This window comes from Dermacentor variabilis, chromosome 6, assembly GCF_050947875.1.
Source record: "Dermacentor variabilis isolate Ectoservices chromosome 6, ASM5094787v1, whole genome shotgun sequence".
NCBI classification, from domain to species: Eukaryota; Metazoa; Arthropoda; class Arachnida; order Ixodida; family Ixodidae; genus Dermacentor; species Dermacentor variabilis.
Window position 1 is genome coordinate 129,418,743 of NC_134573.1, and position 27,618 is coordinate 129,446,360.

The 27,618-nt window shown below is 42.7% G+C and overlaps 1 protein-coding gene across 6 annotated transcripts; it reads left to right on the forward strand.

The window, feature by feature from the left end:
* Positions 1 to 27,618, forward strand: LOC142585218 (uncharacterized). 6 transcript variants are annotated; one of them, XM_075695794.1, is made up of 15 exons: positions 3 to 270; positions 374 to 500; positions 580 to 660; positions 2,367 to 2,435; positions 4,884 to 4,976; positions 7,324 to 7,392; positions 8,902 to 8,970; positions 10,985 to 11,062; positions 11,781 to 11,876; positions 14,183 to 14,275; positions 19,255 to 19,341; positions 21,469 to 21,540; positions 24,735 to 24,827; positions 25,462 to 25,542; positions 27,117 to 27,618. In XM_075695794.1, the coding sequence occupies exons 1-15, from the start codon at positions 105 to 107 to the stop codon at positions 27,301 to 27,303; spliced, it is 1,461 nt and encodes a 486-aa protein (XP_075551909.1). In that variant the 5' UTR covers positions 3 to 104; the 3' UTR covers positions 27,304 to 27,618. The 6 variants fall into 6 exon arrangements, with proteins under 6 accessions (XP_075551912.1, XP_075551914.1, XP_075551911.1 ...); XM_075695797.1 differs by lacking the exon at positions 19,255 to 19,341 and having other exon boundaries at positions 1 to 270; XM_075695796.1 differs by lacking the exon at positions 21,469 to 21,540 and having other exon boundaries at positions 2 to 270.

Consider the following 27,618-nt stretch of genomic DNA (forward strand, 5'->3'; position numbering starts at 1 on the left):
CGCAATTATAGCAAAGTTGGTTCTTTATTCTATGATTACAGCACATTCGCGGATTTTTATGGGCTGACGACGGGCGCTTACCGCGTTTAAATTTTGTTACTTTTATGCCATTTAAACAAACAAGGAAAATGCCGGACGAATTCAGTGTGAAGCTGTGTCAGCTTGTGCAGAGGCAACCTGAACTTTACGACATATTCAATGAAAGTTTTCATAACGAAGAGGTCAAGAACAACGCTTGGCACAAGATTGCGCAGAGCCTGGGAGTGCAACGTAAGTGACCGTAGACGCGCGCGGCGCGTTTGTCTTCGCCTGTCAGCGACGCAGGTGAACGCGCCAAGACGCAGTGCGAACCATAGAGCGCTTTCTCTTGCAGAGTCCAAATGCGTGATCAAGTGGAAGTCTCTGAAACATCAGTACGTGAAGGCCAAGAAGGAATCGAACCCTACGTGGGACCTGTGGCCTTTTCTTCAGTTTCTCGACGATACACCAGCGGCTAAAAGGTTGCGTACCAGAGCCTGTTGTTTGTCGTATGAATAATTTTCATTCGCGTTTAATCGATCGCCTTTTTCTTCGTTGTAGCGCTCCAAAGAAGCGTAAACGCGAAAGTACTGCCACTCCGATGAAGATGGAAATTCCTGTTGAAGACATCGAGATGCCCAGGTATGGAGCACATATAACGCGTCCTCAATCGTGAGGCCATTCGAAGAAGCCTGTCGCTCAGCGCCGCGAACTCAAATGGTGCAGTACTGCATTAAAGAAAGTGGCGGTGAAGCATTATTTCTGTTTATTTTCCGCACGTGACAGCAGTACTCGTGCAGCATTTGGTTATCGGGTCAGATTCATGGGCGTCCGCAGAAAAATTTCCAAGAGTGGGTAGCGATAGTCCTGTATTACCAAGAATAAAAAGAGGGTAGGTATTGTGAAAAAAAGTTATCAATTGACATAGTTTTCACTGGTTGTTTAAACAATACTCATCGTCACTGTTGGCGCGTTTTGTCAAAGAAACAAATAACCGCCCAACCGTTGCTAACAGGCATGCGCTTAGTTATCCTGAAGGCGTATTTGGAACTGACAAATACTATCAACTTGCCCAAATCAATATATTGTTGCAAACAGCACTTGTGCATTTTTGCCGTAAAAATGTGCTTACAGTGTGAGCACAGTGTTGCATGCATGCATGTACTCAGTGATCCTGAAGGCGTATTTGCAACTGCCTAACAGCACTTGTTCTTTTTATACAGTAAAACGAGTTTTGAAATACAGTGTTGCACAAAATGTTTCGGCTGAAATTTCACAATTATAAGCTTCTTGAAAATTGACTCGGGCTGTGCAACTCCATCGCCCAGGAATTCCACAAGATGGCATATCTAAAGGACTAAGTGTTGAGCTGTGACTGCACCCAATTTTATTGGTAAACAATAAAAAGAGGAGAAGGGGGGTGGGAATTAGAGCGAACACATTGGCAGTGTGCTGCCCTTTGACCACCCAGTGCAGTCTGTAGATGAGATGCAGTCTGTAGACAAGAGATTTGGTAGCTGCAGAGCTTTGTGTGGCAGTTGAAAAATGTCCATTGGCAGAGTCACTCTGAACTTGACAACATATTCAATGAAAGTATTCATAATGAAGATGTCAAGAACAACACTTGGCAGGAGATTGCGCATGACCTGGGAATGCAGTGCAAGCGACTGTAGTGACCAAGCGACAGTCTTTGTATGACCTCTGTGCCATCTACAAGTGAAACACTGGGGTGGTCAGCAGCCATTTTTCAATAACGCCTTGCGTTGAAGATTTTCAGAGTTGACAGCAATGCCAGAACACACGGCCTAATGAGTGGCGGAAGCAAAATGCAAGAGGCGCTGTAAACGTTAGCCGTGGCACTTTTGATCACTTATCACGAGGCAAGACTATTCTGCATATGACTGCTCTGCATATGACTGCACATTTTTGCGATCGATATCAGAAGCGCAAACAGTCCAGAGCTTGATTTGTCAAAGCACAGTGCATAACACTCAGACGAGTGGCGAAAAGCCAGCCGCTATTGTTTGGAATGGCGTATCATTCTCATCGCTTCTCTAATAGCTGGTGTCACTGGAAAATTTTGTGACGCTCTGTATGCCTCAATTACTTAATTTGATAGGCTTTTGTTTGAGGCTCCCTCTTTAGCTTTGAAATATTTCATATAACTGAATTGTAACGTTGCATTTGCATATTTAGTTCAAATGAGTACATATCAATCTCAAAGCAGCAGCATGAGCTGTGAAAAATTCTGCTGTAATGAAGAATGCCTGCTTAGATTCCCATGTTGGATGCTTAACTTGCACCGAGGCGTTCTCATTTTAAATGCTTTTGTTTATTTGGTCTTATAGTGCTGTGGATGCTGACATGGAAAAGTTGGAAGCAAAGACAGCAGCAACCAGGAGTTCTCGCTCGACACGGTAAGTGCTTATTCTTTTGTTTCTTTTTATGCATGTCACTACAAATTTGCTGAGATTCTGGTTAATCCTCTATTCTTGTGAAGTCATCTGTTGTTGTTGCAATGCCGTATGTACTGAAGATTTTTGGGCTAGAAGTACATTTCATGAGCTGGATAAATGAAGTGAAAGACAGTACAAGGCACTGATTTTATCTGATGATTTATTACTAAACTTATGTTTTGTGCATGATAGGAGCTCAGACCTGGTACAATGCTACAATTTCTAAAAGAAAAAGCATGAAAATAAGAAGTATATACCTAGGTCATTGTACTGCCTATGCTTATCAGCTGTTTGGACTTTGGGAGAGTTTAAAGTTGGGCTAGTTGGTACACGATGTTAAGAACAAAAACAGCACGAAAAGCAGGACAAGAAAGAGAGACAAGCGCAATGTTGACTTGCAACTGAAGACTTATTTTGTACAATGCAAGCTATATGTATACTGAAGGAAAGCGGGTACAGGGCAGGGATGGTGAGAAAGAGCCAACAAACAAGGAGACAAGCCACAACATCCAACAGCTGCACCTAACCTTGAAAAGGTAAACAGAATAGGAAAGTTAGGGGGCCACCATGCCGTTCATAAGTGCAACAACTACTTGAAGGTTGAAGAGTGATGGACCAACTGGGGATTTAAAGGGACACTACAGGCAAGTATTAATTCAAGCTTAGTGATAGATTAGTGCTCGAGAATGTCTAAGGCATCAATATTAGAGAGTTTTAGAATAGGGACCCCAATTGTTTTGGGCGCCAAAGAAATAGCGTTGAAGCTACGCATGCACAAGGCCCAAACTGTGTTTCGATTTTGCGTCTGGCATGCTATTTCACTGATTCAGCGGGAGCCCCAAATGCTGCCCTAAGAGCTTTGCGTAAACAAACATGGCAGCACCCATTGAAGCGACGTCTCTAACCTAGCACCAAACTGGGCTTGATTCGTAGTAACACGTGAAGTTCGCAAGCTAGGCGAAGTGGCTGCGATTTTCACTTTCTCTTAACTAGTGTGTGTTATGAACATTGATTCATTAGACGCCTGTGATTCCGAATTCGATTTTATGGTTTTGTTGATTTTATGGCTCGTAGGCATGACACGGCTTAGCATGGCTGGTGAAGGCATGTAAATTTGGTTACTCAAAACCAAGCGCAACTAATTGCTTGCTCCTAATAGAATCGTAATTAAACACGGCAACACGAATGTCAAAATTGCTCTTCTTATCATAAAAGATATATATTATTTTAATATTTATAATAGCATTTCTTTGATGCCGTAGTGGCGCTGCAAGCACAAGACGCTATCTGCTAATGCAAAGTGCTATTCTAAAACTCTTCACTCCTGTGTGCCTCAATGCTAACATACACAATGCTCTTTGGTGCCCCAAACTTTTGGGGCCCCTATCTAAAGCTCTGTATTATCGCAAAGTGTTAGTAATTGACAAATTGATGTAAATGCATGACACAATTATATACTCACTGATCAGATTAGAGCCCAATGACGATTATTATAGTTCTCTCACTAGTACTCAAACACTCATAAAGAGATAATTGTATTGAAATATAAGATAAAACAAGGTACTTCATGTCAAGTTCTATTTGGTTTTTAGAAAAAAAAGGAACTCATTGATGTTACCCTTGACTATGATGCGGACAGTTTAAATGTTTCATTTTCTCAACTATGCACCGCCCGCGCTTTCGCATTTCATCATTTTCGGTATCGCATAGTGCTGCGCTGGTTTTGCTGGCTTGTGAAACTCGCACAAACTGCAAGTAGCAGAGAATGCCGCGGCCATGGGCTGTCGCAGGATTCCCGAACAGTCCACGCCACTTGGCCAAGAGCAGCAGCAGCGGCGGCGAATCCAGCGCTCTGTCTTGGCTCTTTTCTCCATGGGCGCACATTTGCGTTTTGCACAGCAAACCATAGCACCTTTTGTCAGGAGCCATTTTACTCACCGAGAGCAGTAAAGGGCAGTGAAAGCATATGCAACATGACCACTACCCTCTGGGAGGCGGACGATTTGAATTGCGCTATAGATATGCAGACCTTTCAGAAGCAATTTTCTTGTAAACTAAGTCTTTTCTTGGCGCGAAACAAGTGTTGCAAGGTTTCTGGAGTGGTTTTTAAACAGTCCAAATCTACTTAGTATTTGCCTTTAGTGTCCCTTTAAGTAGGTGAGTGGGGTGATAGAAGGGTGGGGTGGGGGGGGCGGGGGGATGATGGTGGTTTGTTGGCTGTTTCTCACCATCCCTACCCTGTACACTCTTTCCTTCCGTGTATATATTTTGCATCATACAAAATAAATCTTCAAGTCAGTGTTGTGTTTGTCTCCCTTTCTTGTCCCGTTAGAACAAGTATTAAAATGTTTTTTAATACTTGTTCTTAAACACTACGTATTTATGCATACTCACTGTTCTGTATTTCAGTACTTCCTCAATCCACAAACAAACGGTTGTCACATCTCTGAAGAGTGTATTTACTAGTACTGAAGCTGGTGCGCCACTGCAGCCTGTGACCACGTATGTAGCATTGACACCTTTGAATTAATGTGATAGGCAAAGATTAAAGCAGCTTAGTTTGACATATTTACTTTCTAGGAACATTACCCTTGTTTTAGGCTAAGAGATGTATTAGTTACTGAGAAAGTGCTGAAGTAAGAGGCTTCATAATTCTTTCACTATTCAGATCTCAGTGATCGAATGCCCTCTTGTATAGCTCTGCTTGCGATCTCAAAAAGTAGCCAAGGTGCATTTTTTCATGTTGCAGTCGTTGACTACAATTTAGCAGTTATAACCGGAACATGTTATGTCATGGGAGCAGTTGTCATATTTTCACAGTGCCAGTCCTGTCCTGTATTGACATAATTTTTTTGTTCGTGTAGGTCTGTTCTCGGTGAAAGTGTAGCTTTGTTCATCCTGTAACATCAGTTCATCACTTTTGCATTACCTAATAATTTGCCTTCAGTGTCTCTTTAATATGTTCGTATGTTTATTTGCTTGTAATATCTGTTGCACGAGTTCCCAGCTTGAAGTGTTTTGACTTGCACATTGGCCTAAATTCATGTGATAATTTCGTGCTTGTTGGCAGCATTTCTTTCAACAATATGCAAAAGTTAGAGCCTTGACATTTCTTAGTTGCTAAGGCCAAATTTTAAAGAAATCAACAGCTAATGAATCTAATATGCCACTGGTACCAGCTTATACATCCTTCAGGCAGGTCCTTCAAAAAACATGCCAGCAGAGTTCTTCTATGTATGCTATACTCTCCTGTACCACAGTGGTGGCGTAGTGGCTGAGCATCCACCTCCTATGTGGAAGGCACTGGGTTCGAATCTCGGTGTTGCCAGAAGCCCATTGGTTTTTGTAATGGGTAAAGATGCTTTCTGGACTAATGCATGGCTGCTTGTGGAGCTTTCATCACAAAAAGGGGCCCTCAAGAGATTTCTAGGTGTGGTCTCTGGGTGCCCTTTGTCCACTTACAGACAGCCTTGTTGTAGAGCATCCATCATGACTGTGGGAAGCAAGCTAGAGCTGTCACTGGGTGCCTACTAGCAAAATGGGTGTAAGCGCACTCCCACCTAAGCACTCAGCCATTATATGACTTCAATGCTTGGAAAGAGTCATCCCCCCAAACCAAGAGCGTCCCCACAGTTATGTTTGGCGTATTAGCCGAAGACAAAACGCAAGGGTCATGGGACTGCTGACAAGACCAGTATTTCAGTTGTTATGCCTAGACTGCAGGTCAAACGGCGAGGTCAACATCTGCTCAAGGTGTCAGCAACTGCCCTATTCTGTGAAAGGGGTAACAATCATAAGAGTCTGGCTCTGCTAATTGATGCAAGGAACAAACGTCCGACTGTGAGAACGGCATTGACTGCTGCTTCCTGATTACCTCGTCGTTGCGTCATAGGTGAGGGCGAAGGTGCAACATCAGAGGCGGAGTTCGGTGGGGTGATGCAATATCGTGGGTGGGATACTGCGAACAGTTCGACCGTTGCGATTGCCTGATTAGGACATGACCAGTTCCCCTAGTGAGTTGATCTATGGAAGACTGAGGGTTTTGAAGAGAAATCCTCTGTGTGTGGGATGGGCTCCTTCAGAATGATGTAGCCTGCTCAGGCCAAACAATATAACTGTGGGCTATGATGTTGCTATGTACTGTGCTCTGCTTCTGCCAGTATGAGTATGCCTTTGTAAATAATTTTGCCTTTCCAAGGTAAATAAACCCCTGTTTTGTTTATCCATCCTCCTAAGCTCATAACTAATCAACAAGTTAGCAACTGTTGCCAAGGTAGTTTGGATGACGGAATGGGCCAGCTTAGCCACCGTGTGACACCCTGGTAGCATAGGCCAGCTAGCTACCTTTTTCAAAATGCACTGATGGCATAGGCAAGAGAACGACCCTCAGTGTGACACCAGATTCTGAGACCACAATCCCTAAATCCTACACTGCCTAATAGGTGCTCATGGATGCCACATCGTAAACAGCTGTCTGGGAGTGGCTCAGAAGCCCCTTTTACAGGGTTTACAGGATTTACAGGGTTTACAGGGTTTTGTGGTGCCGCCGGAGTTCGATGTGATTTGCATGCCTTCTTTCCAAGGGCACTTAATGTCTTAGAATGGCGAGTGTCAGGCCAGGGAACACCTGTGCCTGTTTGTGTAACTGGTAGGTAACCGGTGGCAGTGTGGTTTTGAACCCACAACCTCCTGCAGCCAAGGCGAACACTCAACCAGCAGCTGCTGTCATTTCAGTGTGAACATCAGTAATGTTCATTTCCTTGGCCATTTTGCGTCAGTTTCCAAGAGCATGCATTGCTAACATTCTTCTTTTTAAGTTCACAATGGTCTTTTACTTATGCTGCTTTAGCACTTCAAAGGCAAGTTCTGAAAAGGAAGAAACAAAGCGAGCTACGACAAGGACTGCTCGTTCAAAAAGGCAAGTAGCTTTTCTTTCTGCTTCTCCAGTATACCGTAAATTAGTTAATGATTTTGTCTAAAACACTTCTTCCTCTTTTAAACTTGTGAATTTTTTCCTTGCTTTTACGATGTTAATGCTGCAATGTCTTCTCTTGTGCTTAACTCAAAATTTTCTTGCTCTTCTTTTTTTTTTTTTGGCCCAAATTTAAAACTATTTTATTTTCCAGTGTTGTCACTGAGCTTTGTTGTTTTGTTCCCAAGATGGCAGTGCACTCTGCAAAAAAGAAAAAACGTACGGGCATATGTAGAAATTTTTTAACGTGTTTGACTGGGCTGAAAATATCCTGTACGGCATGTATAGCAAGTGACCCCTCTGCTTTATCACTAATGATAACACTCAAGGGAATTCGAAAGTCCCTCCTTAGTCACCTAGACCCCCATATGGATATCTTTGTTGTAGAAAATGTGTGCTATTATAAAGCTTGGTCTACGTAACCTTGATAGGTGCTCTGTGTGAGCAGGAACAAAATACTGTAGGGTGAGATTTCAGGATAATGAAACAAAAGTTTGTATGCACTGTTTGCATGTTGATCAGAGTATAGTAGCAGAAGAGCTCTGAGAGAAGTTTTGTGTGGTGCTTAAGTACACTGACGGGTCTCAATGCTGCCAAGATTTGCCCGAGTTACCCGCCGTGGTTGCTTAGTGGCTATAGTGTTGGGCTGCTAAGCAGCAGGTCATGGGATCGTATCCCGGCCACAGAGGCCGCATTTTGATGGGGGCGAAATGCAAAAACACCTGTGTACTTAGATTTAGGGGCACCTTAAAGAACCCCAGGTGACCCATATTTTCGGAGTCTCTCACTACGGCGTGCCTCATAATCAGATTGTGCTTTTGGCAAGTAAAACCCCATAATTTAATTTTAATTTGCCCGAGCTCAATGTAGCACCTCTAAATGTCTGTGGTGACAACTAGAGGTCGAGGGACCTCTTGTAAACTGGCGGTGGTCCGGCATAAATGGACACAGAAATTTTCAAGGACGATAGATGAATCTTCATTTCACTTTTCTGAAACCTTGCCCTTCCTGCTTGTGCCAAGCATGTCATCGCCTGAGGACCTTCTTGACCACGCAGACCTGTCTTTATAACAATGCTATGTGTTTGCATTTTGCTTTCACTTTTAATATGTTGTACTATGCTGTGCTAAACGCTGAACAATCAGTTCAGCGAGAGACGTTATTGAATAAAGCTCTGGAAGGAACTTCTCTCAGTTCAGAATAACTTGGAGGCTGTGCATTACCTGTAGACTGTTCATTTGCTAGGTTGTGAACCTACTAAACCTGCCATAGACCTAGGTGCACTTGGCGTTTTCTGGCTGCTACCCTGCAAATAAGTAAACTTGGTGGCCCAGTGCCTTCAGGCTTTAGTTAATGTGACTCGTGTCACTCATTTTGCTGTGTTGTAGTAGTGATCTATCCTTTTTTTCTTTTTCCTGTCCCTTTCCTCTTTTCGTTGCTTCCCTTTTTGTTTAGAACTGGTATAACCACAACAGAGGGCTCAGAGCAGAGCTTTCTCTCGCAGATACCATTCTTGTATTGGAGGTATGGGCAACTACATTTACTGTCTGCTTGATAAAAGTTGGTGTGTCAGCTTAACCCACCCCTGCATGGCGTGCCCGCTTGTGTGCAGTCGAGTGCCTTGGGGAAAGTGTGACCTTCTCGAGCAGCTTGCAGTGGTGTACATCGAGTTCTTGAGCCAGGATGTGCACTGTAAAAGTTGTCATTGCTACCCACTAGAAGTCTGTGGCAGATGAAACAGTAGGTTTAAATAGCACCTTGAGCTTTTACTGCAACCACAGCATAATCAGCTGTCTGCTAATGTGATGTTTATGCCCATTAATTTAGCCACATAGATACTACTTAGAACAAAACTGCTTCTCAGTAATTTAATGACACTGTGTGCTTGTGCTTTTTCTTAATGGCAGGGACTTGTTCTCTGTTTGCTGTCTTTGTTCTATCCTCTCCTCGTTTTTGTTTAGGACTGATGTAACCCACAATTATTGTCTCTATACATAGTTTTCTTCTCTCAGTATTTACTGTATACTTGAGATCTGGGGTCTTGTTTGTAAAAGCTATCCAGCTAGAGTAGGCATAGGAACTCTAATACTGTATAGACGCGTTTGAGGGCCGCAACCTCGCAAGGGTTGCACCCCCAACTTGGCAGCTTGGCAGCCTATATTTGGAGAAAAAAATTTAATTGGAGAAGCAATCACGTCTCATGCTGCGCATGTGTATCGGTGAATTTTCGTGCGTTGCGCACTTCCACATGCTCCTACTAGATGGCAAGAGCTGCGTGTTGACCTCTGATGCAGTGGTACATTCAGGGATCTAGGGTGTGCAGTATTTGCTGGCTGGGCCGGCACCATTTTGACCAAAAGGTTAGGTCTCGTGCAAAAACCACATCTCGTGAAAACTGTGAGAAAAAAAGTGTGGCCCTTGCTTGATTTCGAACGACTACTCTGCATTTTCTGTGCAATGCTGTTTAAAAGCGCTGCTGAACACAGTTGGCACTGTTGTGTCTATTCTGGCATAGTCACTTCCTTTGGTATATTCACATTCATGATGGTAGCATATATGGGGACTCCTTAGCTGCTTTACTGGTGATGGCAAATTTTGTTTTAGGAGCTCAGTGATGTTCTTCAGTGTTGTTTGCAGAAAAGCCCAAGCTTATTTTGTAGTGGCAAACAAGCACATGCCCACCGTGGTTGCTTAGTGGCTTTGGCATTGCGCTGCTAAGCACAGTGCCGTGTCATCAGTTCGCAGCCACCGTGGCCACATTTCAATGTGGGCGAAATGGAAAAACGCCCATGTACCATGCATTAGGGTGCATGTTAAAGAACCTCAGGGGATCGAAATTAATCCAGTGTTCTCCACTACGGCGTGCCTCATAATCAGATACATAATGGTTTTGGCACATAAAACACCGGAATTTAATTCTTTCTTTCTTTCTTTCTTTTTTTTTTAACTAGCACATGCTGGAGAAGGTTTTGCCATTATTGCAATTTCTTTGTTTCCTGCATCTTCTGATGAAACATTAGACAAAAATTTCAGAACTTGATAAAATGTGGTGGTTGTCCAAAAACAGGCTGACGATGACGGTTGTGCAAAATGTGTTCGTAGGCTGCTGTGAACATCTCTGTGGTGATGCTAAAATGGTAGTGAGCCATCCACAAAGCCACATGTCTGCTTTTATATTGCACACCTCTGCAGCTAGTTGGACTGACGCAAAGGCCACTGACTGGCCCTGTTCTGGTTCACTTTGCATTTAGTATTCTGAAATAATCTTAACCTATTTTAAATTTGAATCTTTCAAAATCAAAACAGAATTTGTTTGCCTGTTTTCTCTTGGCAACAGCATGCTGTGCACATCCCTGCTCTGTTGCAAAATGGTGCTTAGCTGCCCCTTGGCAACTAAGCTGAGCACAACAGGCACATGTTTGCAGTGTCGTCCTGCTGTGGAAGGCTTGACCTCTATGTTCATAGCTCTAATTTTTGCTATACTTATTTAACTAGCTTGGGTTTGGTTTCACATTTAAATGGGATTTTGTTGTTATAGGGCTTCCTCAGCTTGCAAGGACACGATCGGTGAATTGGACAGCGCAGAGACTGGCACGCCACTGCAGACTGTGGATGAGTGTGTATTCCCATGTTTAATGCTGCATGTAGTCGTCTCTCTGCGAGAAAATGAAGTTTAAAACATTTTACTATTTGGAGTACTTCATTTAATATAGTGTAGCAGTTGGCTTGATGTTCTAGAGAAAGTACAATTTTATGATAGCCTGCCAGGAAAAGGCTGCCTTTGACAAATGAGTCATAAAACAACACCTAGCCAACTAACATAGCAGCTTACTTATGTTTTTTTAAAATATATTTTATTCCTCATCCCTGCTGCTGTATATTAGTGTGCAGTTGCCCTCAGTGGCTGCAGTTGTGTACTTTGCAGGGAATTCTAACAAATGTAGAACTTCCTAAAGTACAGGTTGCCTTATAGTGTTTTTGGTGTGATGTCCACTATTAGCTGGTTTAGTATTTGTCCCTGGGTGACTTGTGCTCATAAAAATATAGCATAATGAAAAAAGAAGACTAACACTTGGCACAAGAGATTTATTCAAGCTAACGTTTCTGATGTTAGCTTTACAACTTCTTTGAGCTTGCTCACAGCTTGTGATTCTCCTTAGTATGGTCCTTTCTTGTGGTCTTGGTTTGCCTGTTGTTTGTGGCATATATTCCTTACTGTTATCATAGTTAGTAGTCTTTGCAAATTATGTGATTTGCAGTAATTAAGTAACCTTAATCGGTGTGCTGTATTTTCTGTTGCATGTAACTTCAGTTTTGTTTTTTAATATACACAGCGCACCAGAGCCAGTCATACCTCAGCCAAGCAGCAAGTTGCCTGAGCCTGTATTACCTACACCGACCAGAAGTGCAGCTCGTAGACAGAGTGCGCGGTGCGTATCTTCTCGAGTGCTCTACTTTTTTAACTTTGAGTGCACGCCACCTGTGCCCATTGGGAGAACTGTTAAAAACTTTTCTTTATCACAAGGGAAGAAGTTACAGGCAAACACAGGCGCTACTTGCGACTATAAAAATTTTTTAAAGACATACACTGTACAGATATACTCACACAGGCACAACTGCACATGCGCTGACGCTACACCATATTTAATGAATTAAACAACATGAAAGGAACAAAAAATACCTAACAACTCTGTCATTCAGGCTCAAGCATACCCACCAGTCCTCCCAAATTTTTTGTAAAATATATGAATTTGGACTCATTTTACAGTTTTACAAATGTGTCATGTTAACAAAAAAAAAAAAAAATCTGTTCACTGAAAAGTTTTGCTCTTCAATTCCCCGACACTTCCAGTAGAAGTTCAGTTTGTGAAAGGATGCAAGAGGGGTACGTTCTTAGTACAAGTTTTGTACAGACAAGTTCCTGAAGCAGGCAAAATCGGTAACATCAGAGTCGCTGGAAATTTCACTGTGATATAGAAATAAGGTGTTGCCTGTCAGTATTTGCTGTGCCAAATTTGTTGTTGGCAGTGCAATGCGTCTAATTGGATATATGTGTAATCAAAGTGTGCTTGCTCAGAGCAAGATTTTTTTTTTAATGCGAGCTACACAGTCTGGCCAGTTGTCAGTCCCTTTAAGCTAGTGAAGGCTGCCCCCATCTGTCAAGTAATCGTGTTCTTTTAAAGGGGCCCTGGACCCTTTTTTTTATCAAAGTCGAGAAATGCAATTGAAGTTAAAATACACTATTTCAGAAATATGTTGTTGCAAAAAGTCGCAAAACTTGGCAGAAGCGGAGTTGTTGGCAATGAAACACCTCCTTCACGGTGCTTCTGCTCCTTTTTCAATGACTTGCACTGTGAAGGCTACGGCAGAGCAGGGTGTCACCATAACGTTTCACCGTCTGAATGTAACCGTGGTGCACAATTCAGATTTGATTTCGGATGTTCATGTGGACACCACTACTTCCAATTTTGGCACCTACGACGTGTCGAACGTGGTTGTCCTCAGTGGGCCGCTGTACGCTCAGCCAGCAGACTTGTCACAGCAGACCGCAGCTACACACGACTATAGTGTGCACGCGCAGCGTTTGCTTTGTGCACGACAGGGCTTGAGTGCGTGCTCATGCTCATATACTCCAGTTTGGCTGTGCTACGTGGTGCGGACCAGCTTTGTCCTGCACCAGCTTGACTGACGAATAGTATCTACATCCAACTTGTGCATTATCGCAAGCATTATTTTGGAGCGTTATCATTAGCTCAATATGAAGCACAGTCTGCCAAGGCTTCTAACTAGGAGCAGCCAGGGGTGAGCACACACTGGCAAGCGTGCGTATGGTTTGAGCTTAAGTTTTGCGTGGTTCGAGGCTAGTTGAGTGTTCAAAACTAGTCAAAATTAGTGAGATCCAACTGCTGCAACACTGACAAGCAGAGTGGCCAAAGTTTAATTCCTATGTGGGCGGCTGCTGCCAAGTGTGAGCAAGCAATAGCCAGCTTCTTCCAGAAATACGTAATTATTATCGAAATTCGAAAGTAGATTCTCGCTTACTTCAGCCTGTTTATTAAACTGCATCAATAAATATACATAGTAGCAGTAGGAAGAAGTGCACTTATCTAAACACCCATCTTGATTGATGTCAGCTATTGGCCAATAGCAGCTCTGTACAGGAATCTGCTGTATTATGAAATAAAGTGTCTATAAAAGAGTGAGGAGCAAGCTTCTGTTGAAAAGAAAAGAGAGTGTTTGAGAAAAAGGTGACTTCGCATTCCGCTTTTGAGCTCCATGCATCGCGCCCCACTGCAAAATTTGGCTGAGATGTTCACAGCAGCGTATGCTATCTCTGAACTGTGTTTCTTTACGAAGCTCGAGGAGTGGTTCAGGACCCCTTTAGCTTCTTATCTGCCAATATCTGCGTGTATTCAGGCCGATATTATCTTTTGTGAATGCTCTAATTGCCGTTTCTTCTTCTGAAAAGAGTGGCTTGTAAAGCTCCACAACATTTGCAGTACATGTGCCAAAAATGTGTCCAGTTCTCTCACTCTTGCTCTGTTACCCATCTGTGGAGTTGTGCGTAGATTAGTATTACTATAGGAATAAGCTCCGACAAACTCCTTGTTGCACCTGTGCTTAGGTACTGCATCCTGGCTGTTTGGTGCCATCTGTCAAAGTTTTTTCACTGAATTACTACATGCTTGCATTGTGCCTGGACTGCTTATTTTTTTATGTGTTTTTGTTGTTACAGAGCTTCCACGGTTCACCTAGATACCAATGTGGCTTCTACAACACGTAGAGTGAATGGTGCTTCATCTGGAACACCACTCAAGGCTGGGACTGCGTATGTACTCTTGCTTTAAATTCGCACACTCAAGTGCGTAAGAGAAAGTACTGACACCTGTACAGTCCCAGTAGGATATATGTTCGAGATATGTGTACCATGAACCAGTTTTTGTGAAGAGCAACATATTGTACGTGAAAGTACTTTCCTTCTTGCAAAGATGCATAGCAATTCACTCGCAAGGTTTTCTAGAGATGATTCTTGCTATGACATTTTAGAAAAAGCTTTAATAAGGATTAGAAAAGCTTTAGTGCTTTCCTTCTAATTGGAACCATTAGATTAGTTGGTCACACATTCTCTGGAAATCATTGCAATACAGGATTGCAGCCGCACTAAATTGTAAAGACAAAATTTTGCTGGAAAAATATTTACTGAGAAAAATGCCATCTTGTTTGTGACGTTAAACAGACCGACAACCATTCAGAGTGTGTAATGAGATCTTAGTGGAAATAATGAGAACCTGCTTTATAATAGTTTGAATGTTCGTGGTTTGAATGGGAATTATTTTTTTTTAATCTGCCAGGAATTCGCAATAAACTGCATGCCACAACACTCTACTGTGGAGCTTTAGTGCTAGCATTGGAGCCCCATCACGTAGTCAGATTGAAGTACATAAGTTAGCTGTTATTAAGAGCACCATAGTTTATGTTTAAAGATGCATTCATTTTACACTTTAGAGGGATTAGCAATTTTATTTTTTTTCGTGTGCGTTATGACAAAGAAAGTTACCATTTACCTGCTGCAGTAGCCTAGTTGCTACGGTGTTGTGCTACTCAGCTTGAGGTCGTGGGTCTGATCCCGACTGCATTTTGAAGGGAGGGAAATGTGGCTGTCTGCTTTTGATTCAAACTTTTATTTTCTGCTCGATATTCTACTCTTGATTTTGACGTGGGTCTGTTTCTGCATATTGATGGTGTATGTGTGCGATTTGAGCATGTTGGATGAATGTTTAGTTTGAAGTTTATTGTTCCCAAACATGTACGGCCTATTTCAAGAAAGTGTAGCTCATAGGGACCATGAATAGAATTGGGCGCGAGTCATTGTAGAAGCGGAGCTGTTGCCAACACTGGCCCGCTGTGAGTATATGTCGAAGCCTCCTTATTTTTGTGACCTAGAGTGCCCACGGTTGACAGCATTGCACAGCCACATGCCCAGTTTTGTTGTGGCTCTAGTGAGCTTTATTGATTTGGAACAGACAATACAGTGAGCTGCTAAAGTTTATGGACTGTAGGAACCGTGAAAACAATTTTTCGAGCAGGTTGTGACCGTACGCAGTGGAACCATACAATGCCATGTCCATGTAATAGGCTCTTTTTTTTTTCTGCACCAACTTTTACAAATAGCATAATGAGGTGGTCATTACTTCTATGAGAAATGGAAATGCTTCTTGAACAATTAACATGATTGCACAAATTAACTTCTTAATTAGCTTAGCGCACATATTTCAATCTATTAGTTGTAGCTGGGGAGTTTACCAGGCATATCCACTGGGACGAATTCTGAGGATGGCATATACCCAGTGGTACTTACCCAGTGATACAAGATGGGGTGAAATAGGTTCGTTGAAGAGCAGCACATAAACACTGGCACATACCCAATAAGGCATGCTGGTGTGAAACAGGTTAATTGATAAGCGATGCATGCCCAATCTCTTGAGTCCATGACCCAAGTTTGCCCGACAGTTGATTTTGAGCCCAGTTCTTTTATCACAGCAGCCTGATGCTCCAACCATAAGCAAAAATCACAGGATGTCTTTTAGGCTTCCGCTGCAAAACCAAAAACAAAGCTTGCATTACCGATTTTGTTTCTGCATTGCTTCAGAAACATTTGTCATTGCTTCATTTCAGATAACTTGCGATACTTTGTATTGCAGACAGAGAACAGTAATCATACTTTAACAGTCAGTTTTTGTGAAATACAGTAAAAACTTGTGTATACATTTAAAAGAAAATGCAAGAAAAATGTACTACCCAAAAAGACATACTACCCAAATTCACGAAAAATTGAAAGAATACAACAGAGAGAAGGTTTGAGATGCAAGGGCATTTATTTCTTACTAAGGATATCTGTAATCTTCTGCTGGTGCAGTGCCTGCCCTTTAGAAAGGAGAAGTTCCTTTTCCACATGCTGCAGATCTTTCTGCATTTTTGTTGTCCTTGGTACGAAAGAAGCTGTGCAGTGCATCTAGTCCAGCGGTGAAAGCAGCTAGGTGAAAGCAGCTAGCGCATGCACGCAATCACCCTCATAGTCGTTTTCAATTGCTTGTGCTTTGTCGGCTTTTATCTCCTCCACAATTTCTGCCATGCTTTGTAGCTTTCACTTGGGGCTATTGTCGTCTACCGCAACGAAATCTTCAAACACGTCTTTTGCGCCAGTGCAGCGGAACTCCGCTTCTATTTGATCTTCAAGCATGTCATAGATGCGGGGCTGCACTTCTGCTGGGTTGCACCAAAAAACTGCACCTTTTAAAGGAGTTTTTTACAGTTGCGTGGTTTAGGCTGTCCCACGACTGGTTCAGATAGTGCATTACATCCCACAGTGACAGCTTCCCAGGATCCTCACCCATGGACACACAAGCAAGGAGACGATGCACGATGCACTTGCTATAGATGTGTTTTATATTTTGGATGACACCTGCAACCAGTTGTTACGACTGGCTCGTCATGTTTGCTGGGAGAAAAATGACGCACAGATTATGGAGGACAGCATGTCTTACAGATGAGCTGCACAATTTTACACAAACAACACACCTTTGCGCCCCTTGCACTCCAGTCTTTCATTGAGATATCGAAGGAACTGTTTGAAAATGTCGCACGACATTCACGCCTTTGTGTTATGCTTGTAAACACAAGGGAGGCAAACGACGTTACGCAAGCACATAGGGTTCTTCGCCTTTCCAATCATCCATGGCTTGATCATGTTGCTGCCATCTTCGTTACAGCAAAGGAGTACTGTAACATGATCTTTGCTGATCTTACCACCGTGATGGAACTCTCCCTTCACGCTTAGGGTCTTGCTGGGCTGAAACCTGAGAAAACAGGCCAAGCTCATCCGCATCGTACACATCGCGCAGGTCATAAGCACTGATAATACTCTGGAGCAGTGTGATCCAGTTGTTAAAATCAAGCGGGTTCACGTTTGCCGCTTCTCAGTGTATCTGCCGATAGGCAATGCCGTGTCTTGTACAAGAATGAGTGATCCAGCCATTCGATGCAGTAAAGTCGTCTATTCCCAAAATGTCAGCAATTTCCAAAGCTTTTCCCCAAAGAATACTGCCATCAAAGTTTATGCTGGAAGTCCCCGCCTGCTTGAACCATTTGAGCAATGCTTCTTCAAGTTGCCCATGCCTTGCTCCACGGGCTTGCTTTCTCCCAGTGCTGAACACTAAGGCATTCACTTAGATTTTCTTGCGCTTCCACACAGTTGCGTTAACAGATGGTGCAGACAAGCCAAGCTCACCGAATGTCAATCCACTTTTTCTTTGGGTTCTGGTCAACGATTACAACTATATTGAGCTTTTCCTTGAGGGTCAAAGGTTTGCGCTTTCTCAATGCTATGACTGTAGCTCTCGAACACATAAACGCAATCAGAGAAACTGCAATTAATCCGAAGCGCGATGTCCCATGAGATTTGTCAATTCTGGAACAATACAGAGAGCCCGAGAATGTGCTGGTGTTCCCACTAGACGTGGGTGGTCAAGTACTGTGGCAAACCTACCGCTGCGGGCAGCTGCCTCAAGCAGTGGAGCTGCGTGGTGCGATTGAGCCTCTTCTTGCTTACGTGGGACCTGGTGACTGAAAAATGTATCATACAATCACAATTTGGTGATCTAGGGTGATCTAAGAATGTTAGTGCTGAAAAAGCATGCTTTCCGGTATGTAGTATGCGGTAAGAAAGCAGCATAACTGTATTGGGCCACATTTAGTGCCCTTGATCGTCAACGTTGGTGGCAAGAAATAGGTCAAAACTGGAACGTATCAACAAGGTTCTACTGCATTTGGCTAGCTCGTAATGTTCAGTTGCAGGATTAAATCCTGGTCGCGGTGGCCACATATCGATGGGGTTACAATGCAAATATGCCCGTGTCCCTTGCATTGGGGCCCGTTAAAGGTCCTCAGGTGGCCAAATTTATGTGTAGTCCCCCACTAAGGTGTGCCTCATAATCAGATCGTAGTTTTGGCACGTAAAACCCCGGACTTAAAAAGAAAACAAGATATTGTCTTCTAATATTTGAAAATATTGTATAGTAGTTCATTTTCGAATAGTTAGTGTGTAATATTATATTCGTATACGAAACTTCTCATATTTGCTCACCCCTTTAAAGTATATGGGGTTGCTGCTGCATTTATCGTTAATGTACGTTAGTTAAAGGCCAACAGCAAGTAAATTTTGGACCGCATAAAAAGAACCTTCCTTCAGATAATATAGTAAAACATCCTTTTAATGTTTTACGTGTAAAAGGCAGGTGGACGCGTCGCAAAAAGCCAGCAAGAATGAACATTTTTGATACCCTAACTGAAGGGGGGTGGGGGGGGGAGTGGGGGAGTGCGCCATTACCGTTGATTGGAAGTGAATGGCCCCTTGGCATGACCTTCGAGGTTAAGGGGCACAAGCAGTTGCCCGTGGAGCGCTAAAAAATTTTGGTGGCAATGTGCTCAGACTTGCATCATAGCGCCAAGCGCACCCATCATCTGCTTATGTGCTGTTTAAATGCTGCTAATGAGACCGTTACCAGCCCTGCAGCTTTGCCAAGAATGATTCTATAGTACCATACTCATATATAACCACTTTAAGCAGAGTGAAATTTCATTGCACTTGGCCTTGAAAACTAATGAGCACTAACACACTTCAGCATTTCATCGCAAGAAAACTGTTTACGTAAACTGTTGAGCATAGAAACCAATTCTCAAAGCTTTTGCAAAAAACACAAGAAGCTGACTGGCACAGTCTTTAATCGCACCTGCTCACTGCTTCTGCAGCAACTCGCATGGGACAGCCATGGCATCAACCGCAGTGGCCATGCAGCCAGAAGTTGTCCTGTCACGCATACCTGTGCAATCTAACAAGTGGGTTGCTTCTGTTCTCGTTGCTATCTTTGCTGCTGTCACACATACTATTGCACATTAAAAGGGCCCCCCACCCGTCCTTGTCAAAAATTGCATTACATGTTGCCAAATGTAGGGCACCCTTTGGGAAACGTTTCCAGAACCCTCTTATTGCAGCCAAAGAGCCTGCACCACAAACTTATGTCAAGTGCCCTGCCTCCTGTTGGTGCTTTTTTTTTTCTACAGTGTTGGATGTTGAGTATCATACCAAAGTATTTTGTCCAGATGTGCCAGGCATGCCACATTTAAACTTGAGATGCTTGTAATGCCCACTTGTGCCAGCTTCCTGTGACACTGCCATGACATAGAAAGGTGAATCTGCGGTGCGCCGGGAAAACTGACTGTGCTGAGAAGAAGAAAGCACCAACTTTCATAATAAATTTTAAATGTTTTTTATTGGTGAGCATAAATGTAATGCACGGAGACGAATCACTGCTGTATGATGTGGGGGCATAATGTAGCTACCTTATTTGCAATGTCCCATACCAGTGAGGGGCCCTTTGAAGCATGAATAATCTTGTAGTTAAACTTTGAATAACAAACTTCAATATAATAAAATTCTCAATATAACAAAGTATTTAAGTTTTTATAATGTCTTGTCCATAGAACGCCATGTATTTAGAACCTCAATATAATGAAGCATGTTTATGCATGATTTCAATATAATGAAATTTCACTGCCATCGTAAAGGGATACTAAGACAGGTAATGGAAACTTCCACGAATGCAGGTGGCAAAATGGTTAAATTACATGCGATTGCTTTCAAATGCACTTCTCAGATGGTGTGCTGTTTAACCAAGAGCGACCGCCGAAGCGAAGCAGCGTCATGAAGCTTTCGTGTCCACTGCGTCACAGCTGATAGTGTTGCTGGCAGTGCGACAATGCTTTCATGAAAAACACTGGCAGCGAGGAGTGAATGCTTCGTTTGCCTCTCGCTTCAGCGTGTCTCTAAAGGTAGAGAGATTATGTTACCACCAGCACTAAATGCACAGTGGGCAAACAGCACACAATGCCATGCCATCTCAACTCGCCCTGTTCACACGCAGCAGATTACTGCTAAAGCAGTGCATGCAAGCTGCGTATGCACTCAACCACGCAGACAGCCATGCGCAGCCACGGCCATGCTAGAAAAGGAGATGCGTGCCAACCTACCCTCGCACTTTTTTTATTGCGGTACTGCGCGCTCACTCTCCTCCCCATCTCCCCTTGCTCACATGGCAAGATGGCACTCAAGCCACCACCCTTCGCAGCTTGCCCTCGCACGCTTTCACTGACACCTAAAGCATAACAGCGTGCGAGGTGCAATAGCATGTTTTCACACTTGGACTTGATCCGGAACATGACGTCGCTCCACTTCAGCGGTCGCTCTTGTTTGAAATTTGAGAGGTGTGTTCGCAAGCAGCTGCATGTAAGTCAGGCAATTTACCATCTACGTCCACGGAAGCTTCCGTTTGTCTCGATATTCCTTTGCGACGGCAGTGAAATTTCGTTGTCTTGAAATTGTGTAATAAACATACTTCGTTTATTGGAGGTTCTAAATACATGGTGTTCTATGGACAAGAAGTTATAAAAAGTTAAATACTTCAGTATATCAAGAATATTGTGATATTGAAGTTCGTTACATTGAGGTTTAACTACATCACATTTGTCCACTTCAGATGCTCTAACTTGTGCCGTTTTCAGAACTGCAATATTTGTTCTTCGAATAAAGTAATGGATTTGTGAACATTGGCCGCCATTTATTTTTTAAGCTTGCTGAATTATGGCAACTCTGGCAAAAGCAATTTCAGGCCATGAGTGAAAATTTTGGCTCCTTTGGTCAGTAGAATTCAGCTTCTTCCCCTTAAACCTGACAAACTTGACTCAGATCGCTTTAATGGTTTCCTAATGGTTTCCTAAACCTGACTCTGAGGCCGTTCCTGTATACACTCAGGAAAAAAATATATATATATAGACAGAGCTGCTCAGTTATTCTTGTTTTCCTGAACATAGTCTAGGGAATGTGAATCTGAAGCTTCCATTTTTCACGTACATTGTGGAATGTGCCATGGTCTGATTTTATACTCCGCAATTAAAACATTATTGCAGGTTCATCCGCAATGAAAAGCCTGTAGCACTTCCAGTGGCAAGTCCAGAGAAAGCTACAGTGTTAGATGTTGTGTGAGTTATTTTACACACGTAACTATGTAAAAATGAAATGTGGACTGTGATCAAACTTTGATATAACAGTCATGCCTTCAGAAAAAATTTTATGAGACATTTTTAACTTTCTATATTTTATAAATAAAGAAAAAAACTCAAATGTGCTCTTAGGACACTTGGGATGTCTGAAAAGCTTTTCAGTAAGCATTTGTAAATAAGATCTTCCAAGGAAACCAAGTAATAATTTTGCACTAAAGCATACTGAGTGTTATTTTTGCATGTTATGTGTGCACATATGCATAATAGTGCACAGCGCATGTGTTACAGCACAAAGTTACAGCATGAAGCTTCCTGCTTAAAGTAACAATCAGATGATGCACTGTGTAACACTACTAACATTTAACACTATAGTATTTCCATCTTCAGTTTCTGTAGATTGCCATCGACAGCGAAACCTAGTAGTACTCTAGCAGTGATACATGAGACTGACATACATCACAGTGGCCGAACCCAGGTGGTCAAAATTAATCCGGAGTCCCCACTACGGCATGCCCCATAATCAGATCGTGATTTTGGCACGTAAAACCCCATAATTTTCCAATTTATTATCACGTTGCAGGACAGGAATTTTACCCTGTCAGCTCTTTTTCATTAGTGACTAGGCTTCAAGCTTGCGACATGTCCTGTAGTCAACGGTGGGTCATCAGTGCAACTGCATGTGCCCCCCTAAAAAAAAACATGAACCAGCCAACCACTGTCTGAAATCCCATATTTTTAAGAGCTTAAGATTGTCATATTGGATCATTAAGTTTGATTTCTTATTTAAAGATAGTACTGTTGCTGTGTGAGTTTCTAGAGCCTTACATGTTTCTGACCAGTTTGATTATTCTGACCTACATGCACCAGCACCACTTAATCATGGAACTAAATAAAGTATAACGCCAGCCGAAATTTCAGCCAATGAAGTGCGACTATTTGATAAACTTCATTGCCATTTCTGTTTCGTTCATATTCTTTTTTTTTTTCCCCTCCACAGGTTATCTTTCAACTCCCAGGTTATCTTATCTTGCAACGAGTGCCTGTATAGAGCAACACTACAGAACTAAACCTGTAAAATCTTTAGTGAACAGTCAATACTTTCAGTAATAAGACAATTTTTAGCAATCTTTTCCAACTTTTTCTGCCTTTTGGGCTTTGGCTGTAGTATCTTTTAGCCTTTTGAGGGTTGCATTTTCTTTTTAAGTGTCCTTTCCCCCGGGGTCAAATTTTTTTATTGCAGATATAAATTTTTCAGAGCGACTTATTTCACGAAAAAAACAAGCAATAAGTTTTTTCGGTGACAATAAAGCCACAAGAATTCTTTGTGTGTGTGTCTAGTCTTATACGTGGTTTATTGCTAAATACATTGTTAAATTACCTTTCATGCAACTAGAACTCCTATTTTGAGGCGTTCCATTTCATTTTCCTTATTCGTAGCTGTGTGGTGGCCTCCGATCTACGTATGGGTCGATGACAGGGGGCCACAAGAATGGACAATAATGTGGATTGTTAGAGAATATGGCCCCAGACAAACGAAGCCAGTGAGAAACCTGCAATAATCAAATGTTACATCGCTGGACTGAATTCTGTCAGTCCTCTCGTGAGTTGCAAAAAAAAGATGCGAGCGCCCGCCTGTTGTAAACAAAGCAATCGCGTGCGCCTGCAGGATATCCATGTGGGCGAGCATCTTGCGATAGCACTTAGAGTGATAAGAAACAAGATAAAAATCAGTTTCAGCAATGCCCTTAAAGGGACTGACAACTGGCCAGAATGTGTTGCGAAACGTTGGTGGAAATAAAATGACCATGATTTATAATGATAGAATCCAGCACGCTGTTCGCGATTTAAGTAGAAGTTACAGTTTTAAATTAGCAAAGAAAGTCATAAAAACCAGTAAGCAGCGAGGCCTGGTGGTGAAATCTTGATACTTTGGATGTGTTCTATGAAATTACTGTACGTAAGTCGACTGTTGTTAAGTAGAGCGTAATTATTGCTTAAAGGTGCAGTTGGTATATTATTGGGCACTAGCCAATATTCTATGCTTCGGAAATCAAAATCGCACGTGTAACTACGGCAGCACGCTGAACTCCGTATCAGGTGTAAAGGCGTCGCTTTGTTTTATATCCAATCGGTTTCGTTTTGATGAGTTAAGTACCAAAGCAGTTGAACAGTAAACCACGAAAACACATAGCTATTATCACAGAAATACACAGGAACATCGATTTGATAAAAAATATCATGCTTTGTCACAGCTACTGCCACACTTGTCGTCTGCCTTCCTTTACTGCCTTCCTTTACTGCCTTCCTTTACTGCCTTCCTTTACTGCCTTCCTTTACTGCCTGCGTATAACCGCTATCATGCTCACCTATCACTGCTATCGCGCTCTGCTATCATCCTCTTTGCAGATTAAAAAATTCTGATAACAAAATTTTCACAGCGTTTTCCGTGTTAGCACTTCATGATTAGACACTCTGACCTGTTAGCTTTCAAGTGCACTAAAAAAAAAAATGGATACCATGAAGATTGGTTGTCACTCCCTTTAACTATAAATGGCATGCGCTAGAATGCCAGTTGTAATGTGTGCAAGCTCAGGTGTGAGCACCAAACACTAAATTAGGCAAAGCGGAAATATTTATGAACTACCTAGGTGGCAGACAGCATAGAATGAAACGAAAAATAATTTTTGATGGCAACCAAGAGGGTGACAGCATAATAAGAATATCTTATTTAAGTCACAGAAGGTTGCAGCACCTCCGGAGCAATGTTAGGCAGTGCTTCATTCCAAAAAGTTGCGTTTATTCAAACATTCGGTCACCATCATATGTGTACGGCAGTGGCCATTTAGGATTTGTCTCCACTGATATACTTGTGCAGCGGTGACCCTCAAAGGGTCACCGCCGTACATGGTTGATGGGTCTTACTTTCTTTTCTTAGTTTCCATGGCCACACCTTAGCCCTTCTCAAGTGCTTTATTCTGGTGAACCTCCTCAACAAATAGGGAGATGGGGCCTGTTTCCTTAGCCCCGTACAAGCATTGTCTTTGCCTGTGAGGGATCCCTAGCTTAATTTTTTTGGATGTGGTGCTCACCTGCTTACATTAAAAGGTGCATGCACATGTGGATGAATCTCACCACAACACAAGCGCTAATTACCAATCTCTGTCATCTGCCAGCCGCAAGGAGAGCCCAAGAAAAGCAGCCGCAGCATCACCAGCACCTTCCAAGGGCCGAGTGAGCAACACTCCCCGGGGAAGGCGAAGCATGAGGTAATTCCCATTAGTGATGAACATTCGCAGTGCTGAACATGCAAAACCTGCAAGTGCACTTCTCTACACACCTCATTTGGCCTAGCTAAGAAGGCCACCCGAAGACTAGAATCGTAATTTTAAGGTGTCAACATGTGGGCTGGTGACATATTCCTGCCGCTCTCCGTTCAACGCACTGTTCAAGCTTTCATGATGTATGTCTAAGGTTCAACAGTGCTACTAGCATGGCCATCTTGGTTATGGCAACCTAGATGTGTGAAAAAGCTGGCTCACAAAAATTTGCATATCGTCTATTACACTAATAATGTATACTCACAAGTAAAGCGCAAAGGCAAACGTTTTGATCTTTGAAATGTGTGACCAGCATAAATTGTAACATGAACGGGAAAACGCTAGCACCTTTCCCTCATTTGCGAGTGAAAATGTCGAAACACTCTACTGCTGGTTGGTGGTCAGTGCAGTTCCAAATCAGCAAGTCAACGCAGTCACCGTGTACTTGAGTTCCTGCTGTGAATAATCTCTGACTGTCACTGATGACAGGATGTAGTGTCGAAGGTCAAATGCATCAAGCCCAGCACATATTGGGCTTTTTACACCTGAAGCACCGTGTAGTGAACACTCTTATTTTCTCAAGGGCTGCACCTGCTGAAATTATTCCAGAAGAAGAGGAGCAGGACAGCTCAAATGTTGAACCACCTCAGCCTAAACGTCCAAGGTAAGCATATTGTGCAGCCTGTATGCATGATAGGTGGCAGTTCACTGGCAGATTGTGTTGCTTTATTTTAATTCTTGAATGTCTCTGAATGTCTCGCCTTGGAAGTCTTTGTAAGGTGTGTCATTAATTATGATTAGTGAATCTTCATTCACCATGCACAGGGAGGTTGTCCATCTTGACAATAGTTGCTAGTCATAACTGCACATTACACAAAGCTTTTGTGTTCTTCCACTTTCTTTTTTTTATTTACCCGCCACAGTGACATTGCTGTGACATTGCGCAGCTGAGTTCGAGGTTACGAGTTTGATCCCGGCTGCGGTGGTTGCATTTTGATGAGGGCAAAATGCAAAAATGCTCATGCACTTGGGTTTAGGCGTTAAGGAATCCCAGGGTGTCAAAATTAATCTGGAGTGGAGCTGACGGCTGTGAGGATCAGGACATATGACACGAAGAGGGGGCCATTGCACTGGCGGCCAGGACGTTTGAAGAGAGCCGTAATACAAACTCCCAAGTCACATGCAGGAATTATCAAAAGGGTCGAATATCGATGGTGGCTCTAGAGATCCTAACAAAGCTCTAGAACCCACCAGAAATATACGTCCCCTGGACCCCGGGACATGCACCAGTGCTACTTTCACTTGCACATTTTATTACATGATCCCTTCACAACAAAACATTTATGGTCATAACTCACACCTATGGTCATTGTTTTAATACTTATATATTTTATTCAAGCTGCAGCAAGTAATTTATGTCTACTTACAGCCATGCTACATCCACCATTTACAGTACATTTCTTCATTTCATAAATGATTCATTGAAAACTCATCACTATGTGTATAATGCTCCCTGGCCATATCTGGCCCTTGCGCCATAAAACCCCATACATCAACCAATCAACTCCGGGCCATGAGTCCCTGGTGAGAAATGCGGTGGCACAAGTCATGGTTGGAGCAAATGCTCTGCAAGCCAACCCACCGGACCTCGCCTACTGGAGGCTCGACGCCGTCCCCAAGAAGTACTCAGACATACTCGTACACTATCAACTGAACAGAAGATGGTATCTCAGGCTGATCGGAGACAAAGCGGTCGACTTCAGATGGCCGCCTTTCCACATTTCGTGCTCCTAAACAGAATGCACCCAACAATCTACAGCAAGGAATGCAAGCAGTGCAAGTTGCCCAATACCCTCTACCACATGGTATGGCCAATTGGTCAGCCCTGATCTAGAAGACCACGCGAGCCTGGTGGACAGGGCATGGCAGGTGGCCAGGGCCCTCGGCGTCCTCGATTGAGGACACCGCCCGTCTTAGGTGCAGTCATTGCCGGCTCGTTTGATAAAGTTCATTACTACTACCTCCACTGAGGTGTGCCTCGTAATCATATCATGCTTTCGGCACATATAACTCCAGTCTTTCTTTCCTCCGTTTTCTTTTTGAAGCAAAACTTTCTACAGTGCTTGATCATGTAGCTAGCACAAACAAATGATATGAGGAAAAGTCAGCTTATTTAAAAATTTGCATGCTTGTATGACTGCTCAGTCTACATTCATACTTTTCATTTTGTACTTTCAGAATTGAAGGAAATGGCGTTGGTGCTGATGACCAAGCAGATGCACTTGCAGGCATGAAGTTTGATACTGCACTGAACCAGAAGTTCTTCAAGCAGCTGCAAGAAAAATTTGCTAAACTCAGGCCAGAAGTTGTATCAACCATAAAGGCCAGCATCTTTAAAATGCTCGACGAAGCAGCAAACAATTGAAATGTTGAACTTTTTTAAAAGTTTCTGTGCTGTTGTTTTATTCTTTTTTATCTGCTGAATTGTAAGAGTATCTTAATTCCATCTCTCTAGAGCTAGAGAAAAACATATGCTTTGTTTGGCAACAGTTTATACTCATTGACATCATTTTACTGCAAATACACTCCATGATTATTTTTTTGTTAAAGTGTTAACATAAATTTAGATTGGCACACTAGAATTTTATCTGTTTTAAGATCTCAGGTTCAGAGGGCAAACATGATTGTTCTGCACAGCCGGGCGTCTTTTGTGACATGTTCAATAAAAATTGAATTCACA

Bases quoted from the DNA above. Each gene is read 5' to 3' on its own strand.
- LOC142585218 (XM_075695794.1), top strand. From the start codon at position 105: ATGCCATTTAAACAAACAAGGAAAATGCCGGACGAATTCAGTGTGAAG. The intron at 2,436-4,883 runs GTAAGTGCTTAT...TCTGTATTTCAG, and splicing joins AGGAGTTCTCGCTCGACACG to TACTTCCTCAATCCACAAAC. The intron at 11,063-11,780 runs GTGTGTATTCCC...TAATATACACAG, and splicing joins CCACTGCAGACTGTGGATGA to CGCACCAGAGCCAGTCATAC.